At 55.3% G+C, this 17,539-nt stretch overlaps 1 protein-coding gene across 2 annotated transcripts; it reads right to left on the reverse strand.

The window, feature by feature from the left end:
- Positions 1–377: 377 nt before the first annotated feature.
- Positions 378–16,903, reverse strand: RAB35 (RAB35, member RAS oncogene family). Of its 2 annotated transcripts, XM_027043941.2 has the most exons (6): positions 16,706–16,903; positions 11,254–11,304; positions 8,442–8,565; positions 4,217–4,341; positions 4,003–4,127; positions 378–2,623 (listed from the first exon to the last, which is right to left on the reverse strand). In XM_027043941.2, exons 1-6 carry the CDS (start codon positions 16,755–16,757, stop codon positions 2,495–2,497), a joined length of 606 nt encoding a protein of 201 aa, XP_026899742.1. In that variant the 5' UTR covers positions 16,758–16,903; the 3' UTR covers positions 378–2,494. The 2 variants fall into 2 exon arrangements, with proteins under 2 accessions (XP_026899742.1, XP_026899743.1); XM_027043942.2 differs by lacking the exon at positions 4,003–4,127.
- Between the last annotated feature and the right edge of the window lie 636 nt (positions 16,904–17,539).

Raw genomic sequence — 17,539 nt, forward strand, 5'->3', positions numbered from 1 at the left:
CTACAGCTGCCCGGCTATGGGCGGGCCCCGCCAGCACTGCTCCCCAAGCCTTGAGTGGGCCCTGCAGCTCGCCAGAAACCAAGCCAGAAAGAAATCACTGCTGCATCCTTCCAGACACGTGGGGAATGAACACGGCACTTCCGGGGCATCGTCCCACATGCGCTTCCCACCTGTGCGTCACACCAGAGGAGCTGCTCAACCTGGACCAGCCTTTTGTGGAGAAAGCAAACTTGGCTTCTGAAAGCATCCCTGGGCTTCAAAAGGCACCTGTGCTGGACTCTGACCAGAACAAACAAGAGCTGGATCCAGAGGGCGGGAAGAAACCGGGCCCACCCAGAGCACAGCTGGAGGAGAGGAAATAGATCCTGGAAGAAAACTTGGCAGCTTGAACCTTTATTTTTAGTATTTTTTTAAAAAGCATAATTAGAAACTTTCAATACAGAAATAATCCTAGCAAACCATTTAAAAGTTTTGTTCGACAGGAATTTCACATCAGGTCCACCAGGACGTCGGTCTAGCCCTGTGAATCCCCCACCCCCACCCCCCATTCATGCGTGCAACACTCAGTGGGACAGGCACACCGTCGTCACCAAAATCACCCCACCACCTGGGTCTGGACAGCCAGTTGCCAGAGCCACGGTGCCTTCTTGCCTGGGCTGGAAACATCCAGGACCCCTTGCCCTTATTGCTTGAATCTGCAAGCACTGCCACACTGACGTCACGTGAGTGCTGCCCACCCTCCCCCACAGGACTGTGGTCATTCAGGGTGGCCACGCTGCACAGCACGGCTCCCCCAGGCCCAGGGCTCCCCCACCTCTGCAGGCGGCTCCAGCGAGGGCCTGGCCATGCAAGCACAGGCTTTTGGCAGTCTGGGGAAGTGGAGGGACAGGTCAGAAGAAACCCCCCGTTTTTATTGATTAAAAACCCATCGACAGTGTTAACATGGAAAATCTGCAGTGTGATGTGATTGTCCAGTCAGGGCATTGCCTGGAAAATCGCCTAGGAAAGGAAATCCAACAAAACACATCATGGTGTTGAAATAAATTATTCCCAGGTTACGTGATCCTTTTAGGGGAAAGGTGAATGATGAAGTGTCCCACGAGGGACAGTAATCAAGTGCAGATGACCCTGGCTTTTTCCTCCAGGGGACCAGGATCAAAGCTGGCTGGCTCCCAGCCCCGGCTGCCATTCCTTCCCACCCGCTAAGAAATCTTCATGCTGCCTTTGTATTAAAACAGTTCTGTCACTGCTCCAAGGCTGCCTGCCGTCCACCTCCGAGGCGATGTCCCCACAGTCCAGCAGCCCCTGGCACCCACTCCTCAGATTCGAAGGTGCCTGGTGCCGCAACGGAGACCCAGGAAGTCGGTGGAAAGCCCTAGGCCGACAGACGGGGTGGGAGGTGCGGTCTCCTTTCCCACCAAGAACAGCCTGGGAGACAAAGCTGCTCTGCCAGGAGCCAGCTTCAGCGCCAGGAAGCCATTCAGCTCTTCCAAAACCACAAGACCCGAAGCGCGGAGGCCACAATTTTTGCTGTGCCAACCAAACCTCAGGAAGAGAAAGTGTGAGGAACTTTTAACCCATTTGATTTGCCTTCATTTTATCTGTAAAATAATGCTCCTCAGCACCTCTGCAAGCCCCATCCCTGCACAAACACACCCCTACCTTTCTGTTGGAACTGAAACAGGTTGGTAAAAATTAAAAGCCATGGCTCCCCTGGGTTTGTAATTCAGAGGCATCTAGAAGGCAGGACAAGAGACCTGGTGACCAAAAGGCAGGAGCAACTCTTTCTGCAAACCAAAAGGCTAGGCCTCTAATGGGAACCCCCAGGCCTACCTTGAGGCCGGGCTTTGCCCCAGCTGCCTGCCTGGATGGTTACGGGGGCGGGGTGGGGAGGGAAGGGAGCTGGCTTGGGAAGAGACTCGGCACAGGCCCCGGAAAGAGGGGAGACCCTACGTGCCGGAGGCAGAAGCCAGTGGCCTGTAGGCGAGAACAAGTAACATGGAAGGCCCACTCCACCAGCCCAGGTTGGCAAAAGATGTGGCTAGATCTCGATCTTGTCTCCTCGGGAGGTGGCTGGCAGTAGATGGTATGGGGAGGGGAGGGTCTATTGCAGCAGGCTGGCATTAAGGAGGCAAAAGCCAGAGCAGGACGAGGGTGATGTGGCTGGTTAAAGCAATATACATTATGTACAAACTCTGGTTAATCAGTCCGCTCAGCTGGCAGCGTCCTCTCCAGGCCCAGGTGCCTTGGCTGGTGGGGTAGGGGGTGGAGGGGGGGGGGGTAGGGGCACCAGAAGGGAAGGGCAGGTCGTCCAACACCTTCTTGGCACTCAAGAGGGGGAGGGGAGGAAGTGCCAATGGCGCCTCCCAATACAAAAACGTGGAGAGAATTCTTTAAATAACGGCACGAAACTGAGACTGTCCCCGAGGAGCCCTGCGGGCCTCGGGCCGGGGAGCGGCCGCAGCGCAGTCTCTGCAGTGGGCTGGGTGGGCTATTAGCAGCAGCGTTTCTTTCGTTTACTGTTCTTCGTGAGCTTCACCACGTCGTTCTGTTGTTGCTGCTGCTGTTTCGCTAAGTTGTCTTTCTTTGCTCGGAGGACCAGTTCTGTGATGCAGTTGAACATCTGTGAGGATGAAAGAGACAGGGTGGGCCTCACAAGCCGGCGAAGAGGCCCTGTCACTGTGCCACCTCTGCTGGCCAGCACGGCCACCTCCTGGGCCCAGCTTTCTATTTCTACTCGTGAGGTTGTTGTAAATGTACGTCCTCAAATGCTTCCTAGGGTTTGCTAAAGGTCAAAAAGGAACATCAAAGCCCCATGAGCTGTGTCTTGGGGAAGTCAATCTCGGGGATTTTCCAGTCTTTCTTTTAAAAAAAGAGAAAGAACCTCTCCAGCTAGAATCTTCGGACAAGACAGCTGTTCTGGTGACAGGCCAGATGGACCCAGAGCCTGCCCACTCCATGCCGTGTCACTGTACATCCCGCCTAGAACCTTCCCCGGACCACCCCAAGATGTCCTTGTGGTGCCAGGACCCAGTAGAACCCCACCTGCCCGCCCGCAGTCCTCTCCTCCACACTGCCAGGAAAGGTACCAAGCACTTGTCATAATCTGCTTGTTACTCCTCAAAACCTAGGGGTGCGGGAGAACGACTCTCACCCCACCCTGACCTACAGGAGGGACAGGTGGAACCTGGACAGGTTACATCACCGCCCAAGGTCACGCAGAAAGGACCCCATACTATGATCCCAAACGCGACTTTGACGCGCCTAGGCTCCCTGCCATTGTGCGGTCAGTGTCTGGGAAGCAGTGGGAATCCTGGCATCCCTGCGTCTCCAGACACACACTGTGGGGCGGGACTCACCCGAAGCTACGAGCATGCCTGGCCTGCGCTTGTGGCTAAAGGTCCCACTTTTCTAACACAGACTCCCAACCACTCTCCAGCAGGCCTAGCAGAAACGAAGCTGCCTCTGGCCGGAGGCTCAGCTGCTCTGCGGGGGATGTGCATCCCTGGGAGCCTCTGGGGGGGCTCGCAGCAGGTGCCAACCTGAACTCTGGAGGCCACAGGAAAGCAATTGGGTGTCTGCCGGGAGGCCGAGGCCCTAAGGAAAGCCTTGAGAACAGGAAGAGGTACCAGTGGTGGGGCCGGGGAGGGCAGCGAAGCAGACGACTGAGTGGGAACCATGCATGGCTGGGGTGTGGGACTGGTCTTGGCCTCTTACAAGTTGGGGGATATTCCTCAATTTGGAACCTCAGCTTCCTATATAAAATGTGGAAGTAACTTACGTCTGAGGCCTGTTGAGATATGAGCTAACACCACCTGTAAAGGGCCTAGCATAACGCATGCAGCAGGCACACAGTAGGGTACCAACAAACGGCAGTTACTATGATGTTTTCTGTCAGCCACCTGGGACTCTGGGCAGGCTAGAAGCAGAGAGAGGAGGGCTGTGGCGGGACAGAGTTGGGCCCCACTCCCTCCCCCGTTGCCACCCCGGCCGAGGCCTTACCTCTTCCACATTGACGTTCTCCTTAGCGCTGGTCTCAAACAACTGGATCCCCATCTGCCCCGCGAATTTGTAGGCATCTTCTGTTTCCACCACCTTCCGCTCAGGGTCGTCGTTCTTATTACCCACTTCAAGGCAAAGCAAAGTCAGCCCGGCCCTGCAGGGCTCCCTGCCGCCCTCCATGCCTCCGTCCCCACCCCAGGGGGTCCAGCCTCACCTAATATCCGGCACACGTCATCACAGTTTTGGTTGATTTCATGAAGCCACCGCTTGACGTTGACAAAGGACTCAGCACTGGTGACATCATAAACCACGATGACCCCGTGGGTCCCCCGATAATACCTGTAGGGTCAGGATCTGTGTCAGAGCTTCAGCCTAGACCAGAACAGTCTCTTCACTAAGACCCGCCCGCCCACACCTGGATAGTGGCCAGGGAAATGGTGACGGACAAATGCTTTCCTGTAAGACCCCCAGCATCTGCCTTCCATCTGACCTCAGCTGACATCCTGGAACCGTGCCCCAACCGGGACACTCCGCAACACCGGTCCTCCCACTTGTCCCCAAGGCACCAGTGAGTAGGGAGTGGCCCCAAGGTGGCCAATCAAGTTGTTTGAGTCTGCCACCAGCCTGAAACTTCTTTGAAGTTCTTGTTTTATGTTTAAAATGCAAGTAATCTTTGTGTTTGAGGTCGTATCCTCACCATCCTTGTTTTAACATTCAAAGATTTTCTCTCCTCAAACCTTAGTAAGGTGCCATTCCAAGATGACACAATTTGTGAAGCCAACATCTCATTCACTCCTCTGGGGGCAGGTGGACCCCTCCCTCCCGCCACTTTGGGCTCATCCCTGCCGGTGGCAGAGAGAGCATGGAAATAAGGCATCTGGGCACAGCTGGGAAGAGGGTGTCCCGGACATGCCACCATCCAAACATGCAGACCCCACGGCCTGAGGTCAGCCAAGTCTGAAAGGCAGGCGGACATAAACATTCCCCTCCAGACAGAGCGACCCCATTCATTTACACGGGTCGGATGGATGGAGGACGTTGACCCCATGTGACTCCAGGCCTTATCCGGGCTGAGCACTTGGCCAAGCTGCGGGAGAACAGCTCCTCCCGCACCACAGCCTTAGGAGGGAGCTGGCCACAGTGCGGGTGCAGCCACGTTCTCACTACCTGCTCGCCGGCACTCTGACCACCTCTTCACTTTCTAGGCCCTGTCACAGGACAGAGGCTACCCTGGGTCCATCTCTGAAAGGCCACGGGACCCCGGGAAGGTTACTGCATGCACCTCAGTGTGCCTGTTTCCTCAACTATGAAATGGACATATCAGTACTCCCTCTTGAGATGGTGTGAGGAACAAAGAAGATAGTTTGTGTTTTCACAAGGGCTGGTCGACAGTCAATGGCCGGGGGATGGTGCCTCTTTACCATCATTATATATTCCTTCGGTGACAAGCTGGGACCCCTCAAACAGATGGAAGAAAACCACGGGAACAGCACGCAAGGCAGCAGTGAAGGCAGCTTTCCCGAGCCGCGAGCAGAGGCAGGCCGTGCCGTGCTCTGGGGTCCAGCCCAGCTCGTGTCCCCTGCCCCGTCTCTCCACCCCTGCCCTGGGAGCCCAGCCAGGCGGACAGGCAAGCCGTGCAGGTGCCATGCCCTCAGACCAGCTCTCAGCAGCCACTGCTGGGAGCATCACCCGACTGGGCAGGAGTGCACACCGGGACCGGGGCGACAGACGACTGTCCCCTGCCAGCAGAGGTAGTGTGAGCAGGGGAACACGTTTCCAAGCACTCCGTGCTGGACTACTGAAGATGCCAAAAAATGCTGAAAGGGGCTTTATCGGAGAGCGAGAACTAGTCTGAGGATGAGGTCTGACAAGGCGGGCACCAGTGTTTCTGGGCCTCCTGTCATCACTGCCACTGATAAAAAAAAAAAAAAAAAAAAAAGCACCCCCGCCCCCGCCACCTCCATTCAGCTCTGTGGCCGGCACAGCACCCAGCACTCTGCATCCACCGCTCTATTCATCTTCGCGGCAACCTGGTAGGACAAACAGGAGGGTCGCCATTTTACCAATGAAGACGTGTGGCTGAGTGCAGTGACCTACTGAAGTCACAGTGCCTGGGTCTGACTCCCAGTCCAAGGCCACAGGTACCAGAGGGGCTTCCCTTCCTGGTCACCTCACCGTCCCTCCCCAACCTGCGCCCCAGTCGCACCTCACAGGTTGGCAGACCCTCGCTGCCAAGACAGAGGAAACGATGACAACAGGGCTCCTCACCAGGCGGACAGGATGCAGTTTTAGTTTCTCTTTTCACACCCTGACTCCGAAAAGGTCACGGCCCCAGTTCCTGAGAACAACTCCTGAACTCTTCCAAGACTCTTCCCTTCTTCACCTGCCACCCTCACCCTCATCAGGTCTTTCTGTGGCCCCTCGGCATGGCCTGCGGCACAGAGGAGGGGACCACACGATGGAGCTTCCCCAGCTTCCCCAGACGGGCAAGGCGGCCAGCAGGGGCTGAGCCGGTGCCCACCGGCCACCACCATGCAGCGCCGCCCCCTTCTCGAGCACCCCGAAACACACACACACACTGCCCCCGGGCAGCTGGGCAGCTCCAGCGTCCCCAACAGCTCACCCTCTTCCCACCGCGCCCTGGAGGGAGCTGACCTCACGGAGGTCGGGGGCTCCTCTGCACCCCAGCACTGCCCTGCCCGAAGCCCTTCTCATGGCTACGGGCCCAGGATTATCAGCCACCCCGAGTTTCCTGAGTGGAGACACCAGATCATCTGCCTCAGCCCCAGTCCCTTGGGGTGGGAGCCGGCAGAGAACAGGGCCGTGGACTGAACGAGAAGGCGAGAGCTTTGGCATCAAATGGACCTCAATTTAACTCCTGACTAACCAACCAAACTAAATTACTTTACCCTCTCTGGGCCTCAGCTTTCTTGTCCATAAAATGGACATAATCACAGGACCCTTTATTCGAGATTAAGTGAAATGAACTAGGTAAAATCCCAGCTCAGAGTAAAGACATGTGGGGTCAGTGCGCAGGCCTCCTGACCCACAAAAGAAGTCTCGTGCAGGTCTGGAAGGACGCTTGGGCTGCCCGTGACGTCCATTCTACCCCAAGGAGCCTTGACCCTGGCTGCCCTCCTTAAGGTCTTGCTGGCAGTTGCTACAACACATGGGGACTCAGGCAGCTCACTAGCAAGTAGTCAGAGAGCTGTACTGGGCAGCCCCAGAACCGGGGACCTGTGGGGCCTGGGGAGTCACAGGCCATGGCACAAAGGTGCTCAACCACGGCTGACCCAGGGACAGAAGCCCCTCCTGCTCAGGGTCTGCTCGGGCTCCAGCACCTTGAACCAGGGCCACCCACCCACTGGCATAGCCCCCTCTCCCTGCCTAGCCAGCACCCCTGAGAGTCCCCCAACACTCCCTCCCCACTGGAACCTCTGGGGGGAGACAAAGGAGAGGCCTACCAAAGAAGCGATATCACACGCCAGACACGCGCTCCTACTCTGCACAAACCACAGCATGGAGCTCAGGCTCTGTGCTTGCTGAGGGCAGGACCCTCTCAGAAGTTCCCTCATCCGTAAAATGGGGAAGATAATGGCACCAACTACAGAAAGCTCAACGGGATCATCCATGTGAAGCCCAAGCACAGAGGACGTGGCACACAGGATGCAGCATTAAAGCAAATTCTAAGGCAAGGCCCTCTGGAAAACTGAAGCACAGAGAGTTTAGGCAACTTGCCCAAGGTCACACAGTAGAACAGAAATATAAATTCTGAACTGTCTTCAAAGCCCTGCTCCTTCCTGGAACCTTTTCTACTAACGGCCCGAGAACCAAGACCCCCTTTATAGGACCCCTGCTGTCTGGCGCTCCAGCTGGGTTCCCCTCGTGTTCACAGCTAAGGACTACAGCAGCAGCAAAGACAGGCAATCCACTGGGGGAGCCAGGTTCCCAGTAATGGCTTTGGGGAGGCAGAGGAGAGGCCTCACAACGGCCTCCTCTGTACCAGTGCCCTTCCAGACTTCTCAATGGAGAGAAGCCTCCTCTAAGAAGTCAAACAGGTGACAGGAGCCTGCACAGCGACCCAGCCTGTCACAGCTGGCACCTAACAAGAGTAACTCATTAAGCATCTGACCACCTAGGAAGCCAGCATCGCTGTTATCCCATTTTCCATACAAAGGAACTGAAAGCCAGAGGGTAAGCTGACCAGCTGGTCTCTCCCGCCAGCCCCAGAGCCAGGGCCCAAAGCCACAGGCAGCAGCCGTACCTCATTCCCCACCCCACCCCCTCAACCAAACGCCAGCAACTGCAGCCAGTCCGGAACCCCCTCTGGACAGCTCAAGGGCCCATCTCAGGGACATCTCTATGACTTGGGACACCTGACACTGCATCTGAGTGTAGGTGGCAAAGAGTCGGAAGGGGACTGGGCCGGCCTGACTCACGTGGAGGTGATGGTGCGGAAGCGTTCCTGCCCGGCCGTGTCCCAGATCTGCAGCTTCACTTTCTCCCCATTGATCTCCACAGTCCGAATCTTGAAATCCACTCCGATTGTGGTGATGTAGCTGCCTGCACACACACGCACATTAGCAAGGCCCACAGGGTGCCCGTCAGACGTGTCTTCACCTGCACGGGTGACTCTGGCCTCCGCAATCCCTCCCTACTCACTCTTTGTGCCCAGCACTTTTGCGGCCCCAGGGACACAGCCCTGAACAAGAAGAAATTCAAGGTCTGGGGGTGCCTGGGTGGCTCAGTCAATTAAGCATCCGACTAGATTTCAGCTCAGGTCATGATCTTACGGTTGGTGACATCAAGCCCTGTGTCGGGCTCTGGGCAGACAGCACAGAGTCAGCTTGGGATTCTCTCTCTGCCCCTTCCCTGCTTGCCCTCTCTCTCAAAATAAATTAATAAACTTAAAAAAACAAACAAACAAAAAAACACCAAGGTCCACATCCAGATGGAGCCCTCAGTGGAGGTGAGGGCAAGAGACAGGATAAAATAAAACAAAGTGATAAGGAAGGCAATTTCAACAGTGATGAGCACCACAAAGGAAGTAAAACCGGGAGGAGACGGGAGGAGACAGGCTCCTTTCGTTAGAGGGGCTGGCGCGGACATGTTAGCAGTGGCCTGAGAGTGGAGGGGCACCCAGGACACACTCCGGGTTTTTTTTCTGTGCCACTCCAAATGCTGTAAATGACCCACAACACTGACTTCCTAACACACAAGTCATGACCTGTGTTTTGGAAAACACTGCTCTAGGCAAAGGAGATAATCACAAAAATAGCAACAGCAAGGGGGGAGAGGGTGTCACATGAGGTCAAGCACGTGGTGGGAAGCAGGTAGGGGGACGCGAGGCCAGATCTCAGGGCTTTTGTGCCATTTTCGCAAGCTTGGACTTTCTCTTGTGTGTGGCAGGGAGGCACTGAAGGGTTTGAATCAGAGCATGAACCACATTGTAAATAGTTCTCTTTGGGCATCTGTGTGAAAGACTGAGTTGAAGAAAAAATCTAGCCAACGTCACATTCCCATCCAGGATGATGAAGAGCACACATTCACACTCCGCTTGGGGCTTCCTGTGTAACGCAGTGCTGCAGACAAGACGCACACACACACACCTGACAATATGGGGTGTGACAAGTGTATAGGAGGGGTCAAAGTGCAGGGTGGGGTAGAAATCAAGGAAGGCTTTGGAGAGGTAGTCACACTTAGGCCTGGCTTGAAACAACAGGTACAGTTTCCAAGGTTGAGAGAAGCTGCAGGGGGAGTTACGGGGCGGGGGGGTGCGGGGAAGGGGGCAGGCAGTGCTCCCAGCACCTAGTGGGCAGAGAGCCCAGGGATGCTGCTTGACATCCTTATGCACAGGACAGCACCTCCCACAAGGAACCACAGGGCCCCAAGATGAATTGTGCCCATGTGGGGAAACGCTGGTAGAAACTGCCCACATGAGAAGGCTGCTGAGGCTTTCAAACACGGGAAAGACCCTGCCAGAGCCACGATGGACTGAGCCATCGGGTATGGGGTGGGCAGAAGCTGCTGTAACACTTTAGACAAAACAACAACGGTCTCAGCTAGGACACTGGTGGTGGAAATAGGAGACAGACTGCATAGGAGACGAGAGCTGAAAGGGCCTGGGCGGTGGAGCACGAGGCACACAGGAGCAAGAGAGGTGCTCCCAGACATGAGCAAGGGCCCAGCAGTTACCGCTCTGGCACAGAAAATACAGCGACAACCAACCACTACTACTTCTTGAGTGTTACTTAGTCCAGGCACCAGGACTCGTGACGTCTCGCAATAACCCTCTGTGGGAGGAACAATGAGCGGTCCCATTTTACAGATGAGCGGAGACTCGGTCACACAGTTAGACGGCCCTAGCCATCATCACAGCACCAGTGGTGCTGAAGGGCTGCTGTCTGGAGAAACCCACCTCTCCACCAGGAGGGAAGTGTCAGCCATGTAATCACTTCCTAATTGTAGCTCGCCACCCAGCCACAGCGTATGGATTCTCAACAACAGAGTCACATTCAGTCCTTGATCAGAGAGACCAAGCTGAAGCCTCTGCAATGAACCTGACGTATTCAACAAACAAAAACATGTCCAACCTCACCAGTGATCAGGAAAATACAAATTTAAATGATAACACTTTTTGCCTCTTGGCAAAAAGTCAGAATTGACAAGGGGCACTTTTGACCCCTTCAGGGGTACCGTCACTTAGCACTCCTCTGAAAGACAAGTTGGCAGTTTTCAATGCATATACCCCCTGACCTAGTCACTCCACTTCTATACAAGGATAAACACACAGTGCATCCCAGCCAATGCATCACTTAAAATAGAAGCAGCCAGAAGGCACGCACATATCGAGAGCGCTGCTGATGAATAATGAACCAGAGGTCTGCTAGAGATGAGGAAGGATGGTCCTGGATATGCTGAAGGGAAGGCCGGTTGCTGACCCACCACATGTGGAGTTAAAAAAAAGAAAAAAGTCCGAAAGACACACACCATGCTGGACAGAGGCTACCAGGGTACCAGAGCAGGGGCACGGGAAGGGATAGCTTTCATTCTTCACCTCACTATTTGAAATTTTACACAGGCACACGCTAACTCATAGTATTTAACTTTTTTTACTTTCTTAAATGTTGGGGCACAGAAAGTCTCTGGGTAGAAAAGGGATAGGCCTACAAAAGGATTTTTTGGACAAAACAGACTGGAAAAGGAATCTCAAACCCAATATACCCAGCAGCACCCCAGGGGCACACTCACCTGAGAAAGTGTTGTCTGCAAAACGTAACAGTAAACTGCTCTTGCCCACACCTGCAAGAGAGAACGCAGGAGATGAGAGGGGGCACGGGTCCCTCCCTCTAACCCAGTCAGTCCTTCAGGGAGATGGCACCCAAGTGCTAGGGGTGCCTGCTTGGGTGGCTCTGTCAGTTAAGTGTCCAACTCCATGATCTCGGCTCAGGTCATGATCTCAGTTTGTGGGATCAAGCCCCAGGTCGGGCTCTGCGCTGACAGCGTGGAGCCTCCTTGGGATTCTCTCCCTCCCTCTCTGCCCTTCCTCCACTCGAGCCTGTGCGGGTTCTCGCAAATAAATAAACTTAAAAAAAAAAAAAAAAAAAAAAGGAGCAGTTCAACAGACCCATCTCCCACCACAATCCTGCTTTTATCTCCCAAACCGGCCACACACCAAGAACATCTCTCCCACCCAATCTCTGACCTTTTCCTCTGTGCTGGTGTGAGATAAGCTGTCCCAAATCCCCTGGGGAGAGATGAGAAAGGGGCTCATGCCCAGGCCCTGTGCTGATGAAACCCAGAGGAAGACACCAGAGAACAAAAATAAAGCAGGGAGAAGGCTAGCCAAATGACACTAGCCTCAAAGTATGTCTAAAACACGGTCCCTAGAAAAGCATACAGTGTGTGGGGCTTCAGTCTGTGCACAGCATGAGCCAAGGAATTGTGGGGCTAGAAGGGACCTTTGAGATCATCAGGGCCATTTTGCAGGTGAGAAAACAGAGGCCTAGACGACACAAACCAACTGCCAGCCATCTTCCCCCTGAGGTCACTGCCAGCTGCATGGATGGGGCAGGAGTATCTGCCTTACAGCTGTCAGCCCAACAGCCCACGTGTGCTCAGACCATTTCACTTATTGTGGCATCCCCCGGCATCCTTGTTCCGAGAACAAGCAGAATGCCATAAGCATGGCTTCCCTTTCCTTCAGCACACAGCAGCTTTAGCCTGGGCATCTGCTTTGTCTCCCCGTGTCCCATCCCCTACCCCTGCCACCCCTAAGGCCAACTGGGTGAACCGACCACAGAAGGAAAGAATCCATACACACAGAGTTCCATGTCCAGTGGGCACTTTGATGCTCCTGTAATTCCCACTGTGTCTCTTCAGGTAAGGTACCTGAGGCTCTGGGCAGCTAAGCAGCTGGCCTTCAGGGCCTCTGCAGGGAAGTGGGGGGCTGAGCTGTGAATCCAGGAGGATCGCCTCCAGGGCTCTACAGCTCCTTCCAATACAATACTGCAAGGGGAGTCTTCCTGAGTCTCTTTCAGGAAGTGGAAATAAAAAGATCCCAAAGGGGTTCGTGCATCTCACTCTTAGATTTGTAGCAGCAGCACTCCCAATGACACACATGAGGAGATCTTAAACTAGGGTCTCAGGAGCCCCCAAACTAAGTGCAAGTTTGTGGGGAGGAGCCCACAGCATTCATCAGAGACTGCCTCCGCCCCCATCCCCTGCTGTTTCTCTAAAGCTAACCAACCCCAGACATCCTCTCTGGTATCTCTTCTGGGCACTTCTTCAATGAAGAAGTGAGTTGTCCAGGGATACCCAGAAGAACTTGTTTCATGGAGCAAACCTGGGCCTTGCCTTCCCAAAGACAGGCCGGGGCTGCGGCTCTGAGCAGGCGGGTGCTACACCCACCGTACCTGCCGCCCTGTGCCTGCAGCGCTCTCGCTCAGAGCCACTTCCTCATTGCTGCCTCTGCGAGGCTTCCTGCCGAACCCAAGGAGAGCCCGAGTCCTGGGCTGGGTCCCTCACGGCGCTCTGCCCAGCGCCAACACCCCATCAGCCCTGCCGGCTCCCTGGCTTCCTCCTGGAGCCCTCTGGTCCGCTTACTCAGCTAAAATCTGTGTCTGGGCCACTAGCCGTGAGTTCCTCTAGGAAGGAGATCTTGCCTCCCTCACCCTGGACATTTACAGAGCTGGAAGCTGGGCCCAGCACTTAGTAGACACCAACAAAGCACTGTTTAATGAATTTAGGACTAAACAAATGGCAATCGCACTGACAGCTATGCCATCTAATGCTGTGACTGCAGCATTCACAGATGCCGAAGCAATGTTTTTCAAACTTTTGGCGGGGGGCGGGGGGGGGGGGGGCAGCAGAATCCTTTTTCAAACTTGAATTTTATGTGACTCCCGGATACCTACAACAGGGAAGGAGGAGGTTCTCTCTGTAAGAAGCAATGGAGCAGCAACATACCCTCCAGCTTGGCCTCTGTGAGTCCCCTTCACTCACCCCTATGCTCTGCAGAGCTGCTGAAAACCACCAGGCTGCAGAAAGACCACTACAGTCACCACAGTAACTGCTGCTTTGGGCCTGACACCAACCTCCAGCATTGCTCTTCCCTTTGAAAGGAAGAGAAATCCACCCTGAGAAATGACATCTCCTAAATACCCCCAGAAGAAGCCTCATTGGGAAAACACACTACTTCCATTCATCCCACAGCACTGGCTTGAGAGAGGTAGTGACCAGTCTACCTTCACAGCTGAAGTCAAGGGCTTCCCAAGGGCCATACCCAGCATGAAACCCAACCAGCCCAGCCCCATCACCTTCTACACTGCAAAGAGCACAGGCCCCCGCACTCAATGCCTCCTGGAAGCCAGGAGACAGATTTATTTGACAAACACCATAGAGGCCCCTCTCAGTCATCACTGCTCTCCCCTGCTCTCTGCCTCTTGGCCTCCGCAGATGCTCTGGTCCTCAAAAAGCCCCCATAAAAGTCCCGCCTTCAGCCCCACTCTGTCTCAGCTTTAGTTCTGGACTGTTGGAAACCCTTATACCTTCGAGTAACGCATTCACAACTTTAATCCTGGCTCAGCCACCGACTCACTGTACAACCTCAGACAAGTCACTTCCTCTCTCTGAGCCTCAGCTCAGAGCGCCTCTATAAAGTAAAAGGCTTTAACCAGTTCTCTGACAGCCACTCCAGTGTCCAGAGTCTAAGAATAAGGATGGCTGCCCCCAACGATCATGTGAAATGCTGTTACATATCAGACGTGATGTCAGAAGAGCCTAAGAGAAAGCGTAGACCCTTAGCCATAAAGAGCTGCAAACTATGAGGAAATGTATTCCAGAAGTGTGTACGATGTAGCAGAGTGGGAAGAATTCTAGATTTAGAAGGAAAGAAACGAACATTCATCGAGGGCTCTCGTTTGCCAGGCCTGACACCAGCTGCTCACGTACAGCACCAACGTGCATCGACCCCAGCTTTGCCTGTGACGGGCAGTGTGACTTCGGGCAAGTCAGCTCCTCTGAGCCTTAGTTTCCTTATGTGACAGATCACACAGGCAGCGGGTGAGAACCAGATGAGCGTCTGTGACATCATTTGATAAACCTTCAGGAAGCCTCCACATAAGGAGCCAGTCCAGGGCAGTGCCCGACGTCCAGTTCCTCGCTCAAGTGCCAAGCTCAGTCCGAACTTCCATGGCTACCATCTCCCAGGCTCATAAGCGTCCGGCTTTGACTCCTGTACACAATGTAGTTCTACAAGCTCAGACTGAACTAGGAGCCAGCATGTAACTTAGGGAGTCTTCTCCCACACCTGACTTCTGAGTGAAAAATCAATACGCCAGCCAAAACGGACTGTGAGAAAGGGGGCCAGAACCATCCCCCGGGTTTTACAGAGAAAAGCCAACAAGCCGCATCTTCTTGCTGAGTTTATGCTTTTCATTTTTGGATATCAACACACAAGCCCTAGATGTCTTGCAGAGGGATAGGGACCCCTCACCACGGTAGGCTTACTTTAATTCCAAAAGGGAGAGAAAATCACCCTAGTATCAGTCCCTGGGAACCAAGGCCGGGGCTGAAATCAAATCCTGCTAAGGCTTAAGCCTTGGGACCCTGAGGAATGCCAGAGGCTATCTCCAAGAGTGAGTCTACGCAGCTTGTCTGGTTTTCTTTTATTCAAACCACAATGAATCCATCCTCCACCCATCTAACTCCTTCCTTGACCACAGCTACTCTGTGTCTCCCTTCTTGGCTCCTAACTTTTCCCCCTTACCTCTCCCTTCCACCAGTCACCACAGAAACCTCAACCGTCTTTCACCAGATCCAAACCACCAACCACATCCCAATCTAGCTTCACAGTGAGACCAAAACTCACTCACTTCCATGGCCCAGTGTCACCCAACACTCCTCCCAGGGTCTTACAATTCCTTTGATTGGTCCCCTCTTTCCTGAAAAATCCATGGGCTCCACCACCAACCTGGCGTCTGCCTATAACTCCCTTGCCCACACTCAACTCAGGTCTGGTCTATAAACTTGGCCTGTTTCCAAGCCTCCTTCCCCATCATAAAATCCCAGCACCTCAGCTATGCTCCCATAAACCTCCCAAGGCCTGCCTCCCTGACCTCTTGGTCACCCCATAAACCTGCTTACCTGCCACACTCCAAACACCTCTAAAACCCTCCACCCTTTCCCAGAAACCAACCTATCTTTTACAAGGATACTTAACATTCATTCATTCATTCATTCATTCAACAAATGTGTATCAGGCGCCTACTGGGTGCAAAGCACTGCACCAGGCCCTGGAGAAGGCGCAGTGCACCGAGCTAGGAGCTCTCCAAGAGTGTATATATGGTCAAAGCCCTTTTGTAACATTGGCTGACCCACCTCCAATATCCATCTAGTAGACAAGTATGTAAAAGCAAACACGCACTGAGCACTCACTACCTACCAGGCACTGTTCCCAACACTATGTGTGCATTATCTCACTGAATACTCCAGTCAGCCCTGTGAGGCAGATCCTACTATTACTCCATTTTACAGATAGGGAAACAGAACCATACAGACAAAATAACTCAACAGGAATGTGCCAGGCCCAGTGCGAGGTAATCCCAAAAGGTAAGTCCTGGGGATATCCCCATTTTTCAGAGGAAGAAACTGAGGCTTACAAAGAGCACTAACAATCACATCAATAGCTACCATCTACCTAGAGCCGACTTTACACCGGGTTGGGCGCTAAGCTCTTTGCCAGCTTTATCTCATCAAATACTCATACCACCCCAGCGAGGCAAGTCCCCACTTCACGGATGAGGGAACTGAGGCTCTGAAAGGCGAAACAACTTGCCCAAGGTCACAGAGTGAGGAAGCTGGGAGTCCCAGAACTCGAACCCGGGTCTCTCCAAGTCCAGACATCGCGCGACTTGACCAAGGTCACACGTGAGACAGGGGCAGGCGCGGCAAGGGGATCCGGCGCCCCAGCCCCGACCCCAGCGCGCCCCGCGCGCCCGGCCCCTCCGGTCCGCAGCCCAGTGCCCCAACCTCACCTCCAGGCCGCCCGCAGCCCCTCGGCGCGCCCCTGGGGCCAGCGGCCGCCGGGCAGCCCCGCCCCGCGCGGGCCGGCACCTCCCCGCCCGCCTGCCCGCCCGCCCCGAGGCCCCCGTGGGCCGCGCCCGGCAGGGCCCACGCCACCTCCGGCCGCCGCGGCCCTCACCGCTGTCGCCGATGATGAGCAGCTTGAAGAGGTGGTCGTAGTCCCGGGCCATGGCGGGCGGGGGAGGAGCGCGCGGGCGGGCGGGCGGGGTCGGTGCTGGCCTCGCGATCCGCAGCTCCCTCCGGGCTGCTTCAGCAGCGGCGGATCCACTTCCCGAACAAACAGCCGGAACTGACAGAAACACCTCCCTCCGCTCCCCCTCCTCCTCCTCCTCCTCTTCAGCAGCCGCCGCCGCTGCCGCCGCCTCCCTTCTTCCCGCCCCGCCCCGCCAGTGCGCAGGCGCAGCTCCTGGCACCGCCTTTGCGCAGCCGCAGCCGCGGCCAGCCGCGCCCTCTCCGCGCTCCCGCACCGCGCAGGCGCCTTAGCGAGGTCCCGCGGGCGCGGGCTTGCCTTCCTTACGTCTTGTCGGCTAATGTCGCCGCAGCCGCCCGCGGCCCCGGGTGCTTGGAAAGCGGAGGTGCCGTGGAGCCGTGAAGGACGCCGAGAGCGCCGGAGAAGTCCGGCCGTGGCCCAGGACGGACTGACTCCTTCATCTTCAAGAGCCGCAGGCGCTGCGGAGACGGAAAGACAGGCACGCAGTGACCTTGGGGGCGGGGCTTACGCCGAGCTCCCGGTTTCTCGGGACCCAGGACCCGGACACTCCGCCCCCTTCCGCACGGACGCCGCCGTTGAGGTGCCGGTCTCTGGCCTGCGGACTGAATGCCCAGGCACCCGGTGGCTGCCCGGTTTTGCAGGACACGAGTCGCCCGCGGAGCGGAGCGTGAGAGGAGTGTGGCCTTTGAATCCCATCCTAGCCCCGTGATCCCTTGGAGCCTGCGTTGCTTCCTTGGTAAA

This window comes from Acinonyx jubatus, chromosome D3, assembly GCF_027475565.1.
Source record: "Acinonyx jubatus isolate Ajub_Pintada_27869175 chromosome D3, VMU_Ajub_asm_v1.0, whole genome shotgun sequence".
NCBI lineage: Eukaryota > Metazoa > Chordata > Mammalia > Carnivora > Felidae > Acinonyx > Acinonyx jubatus.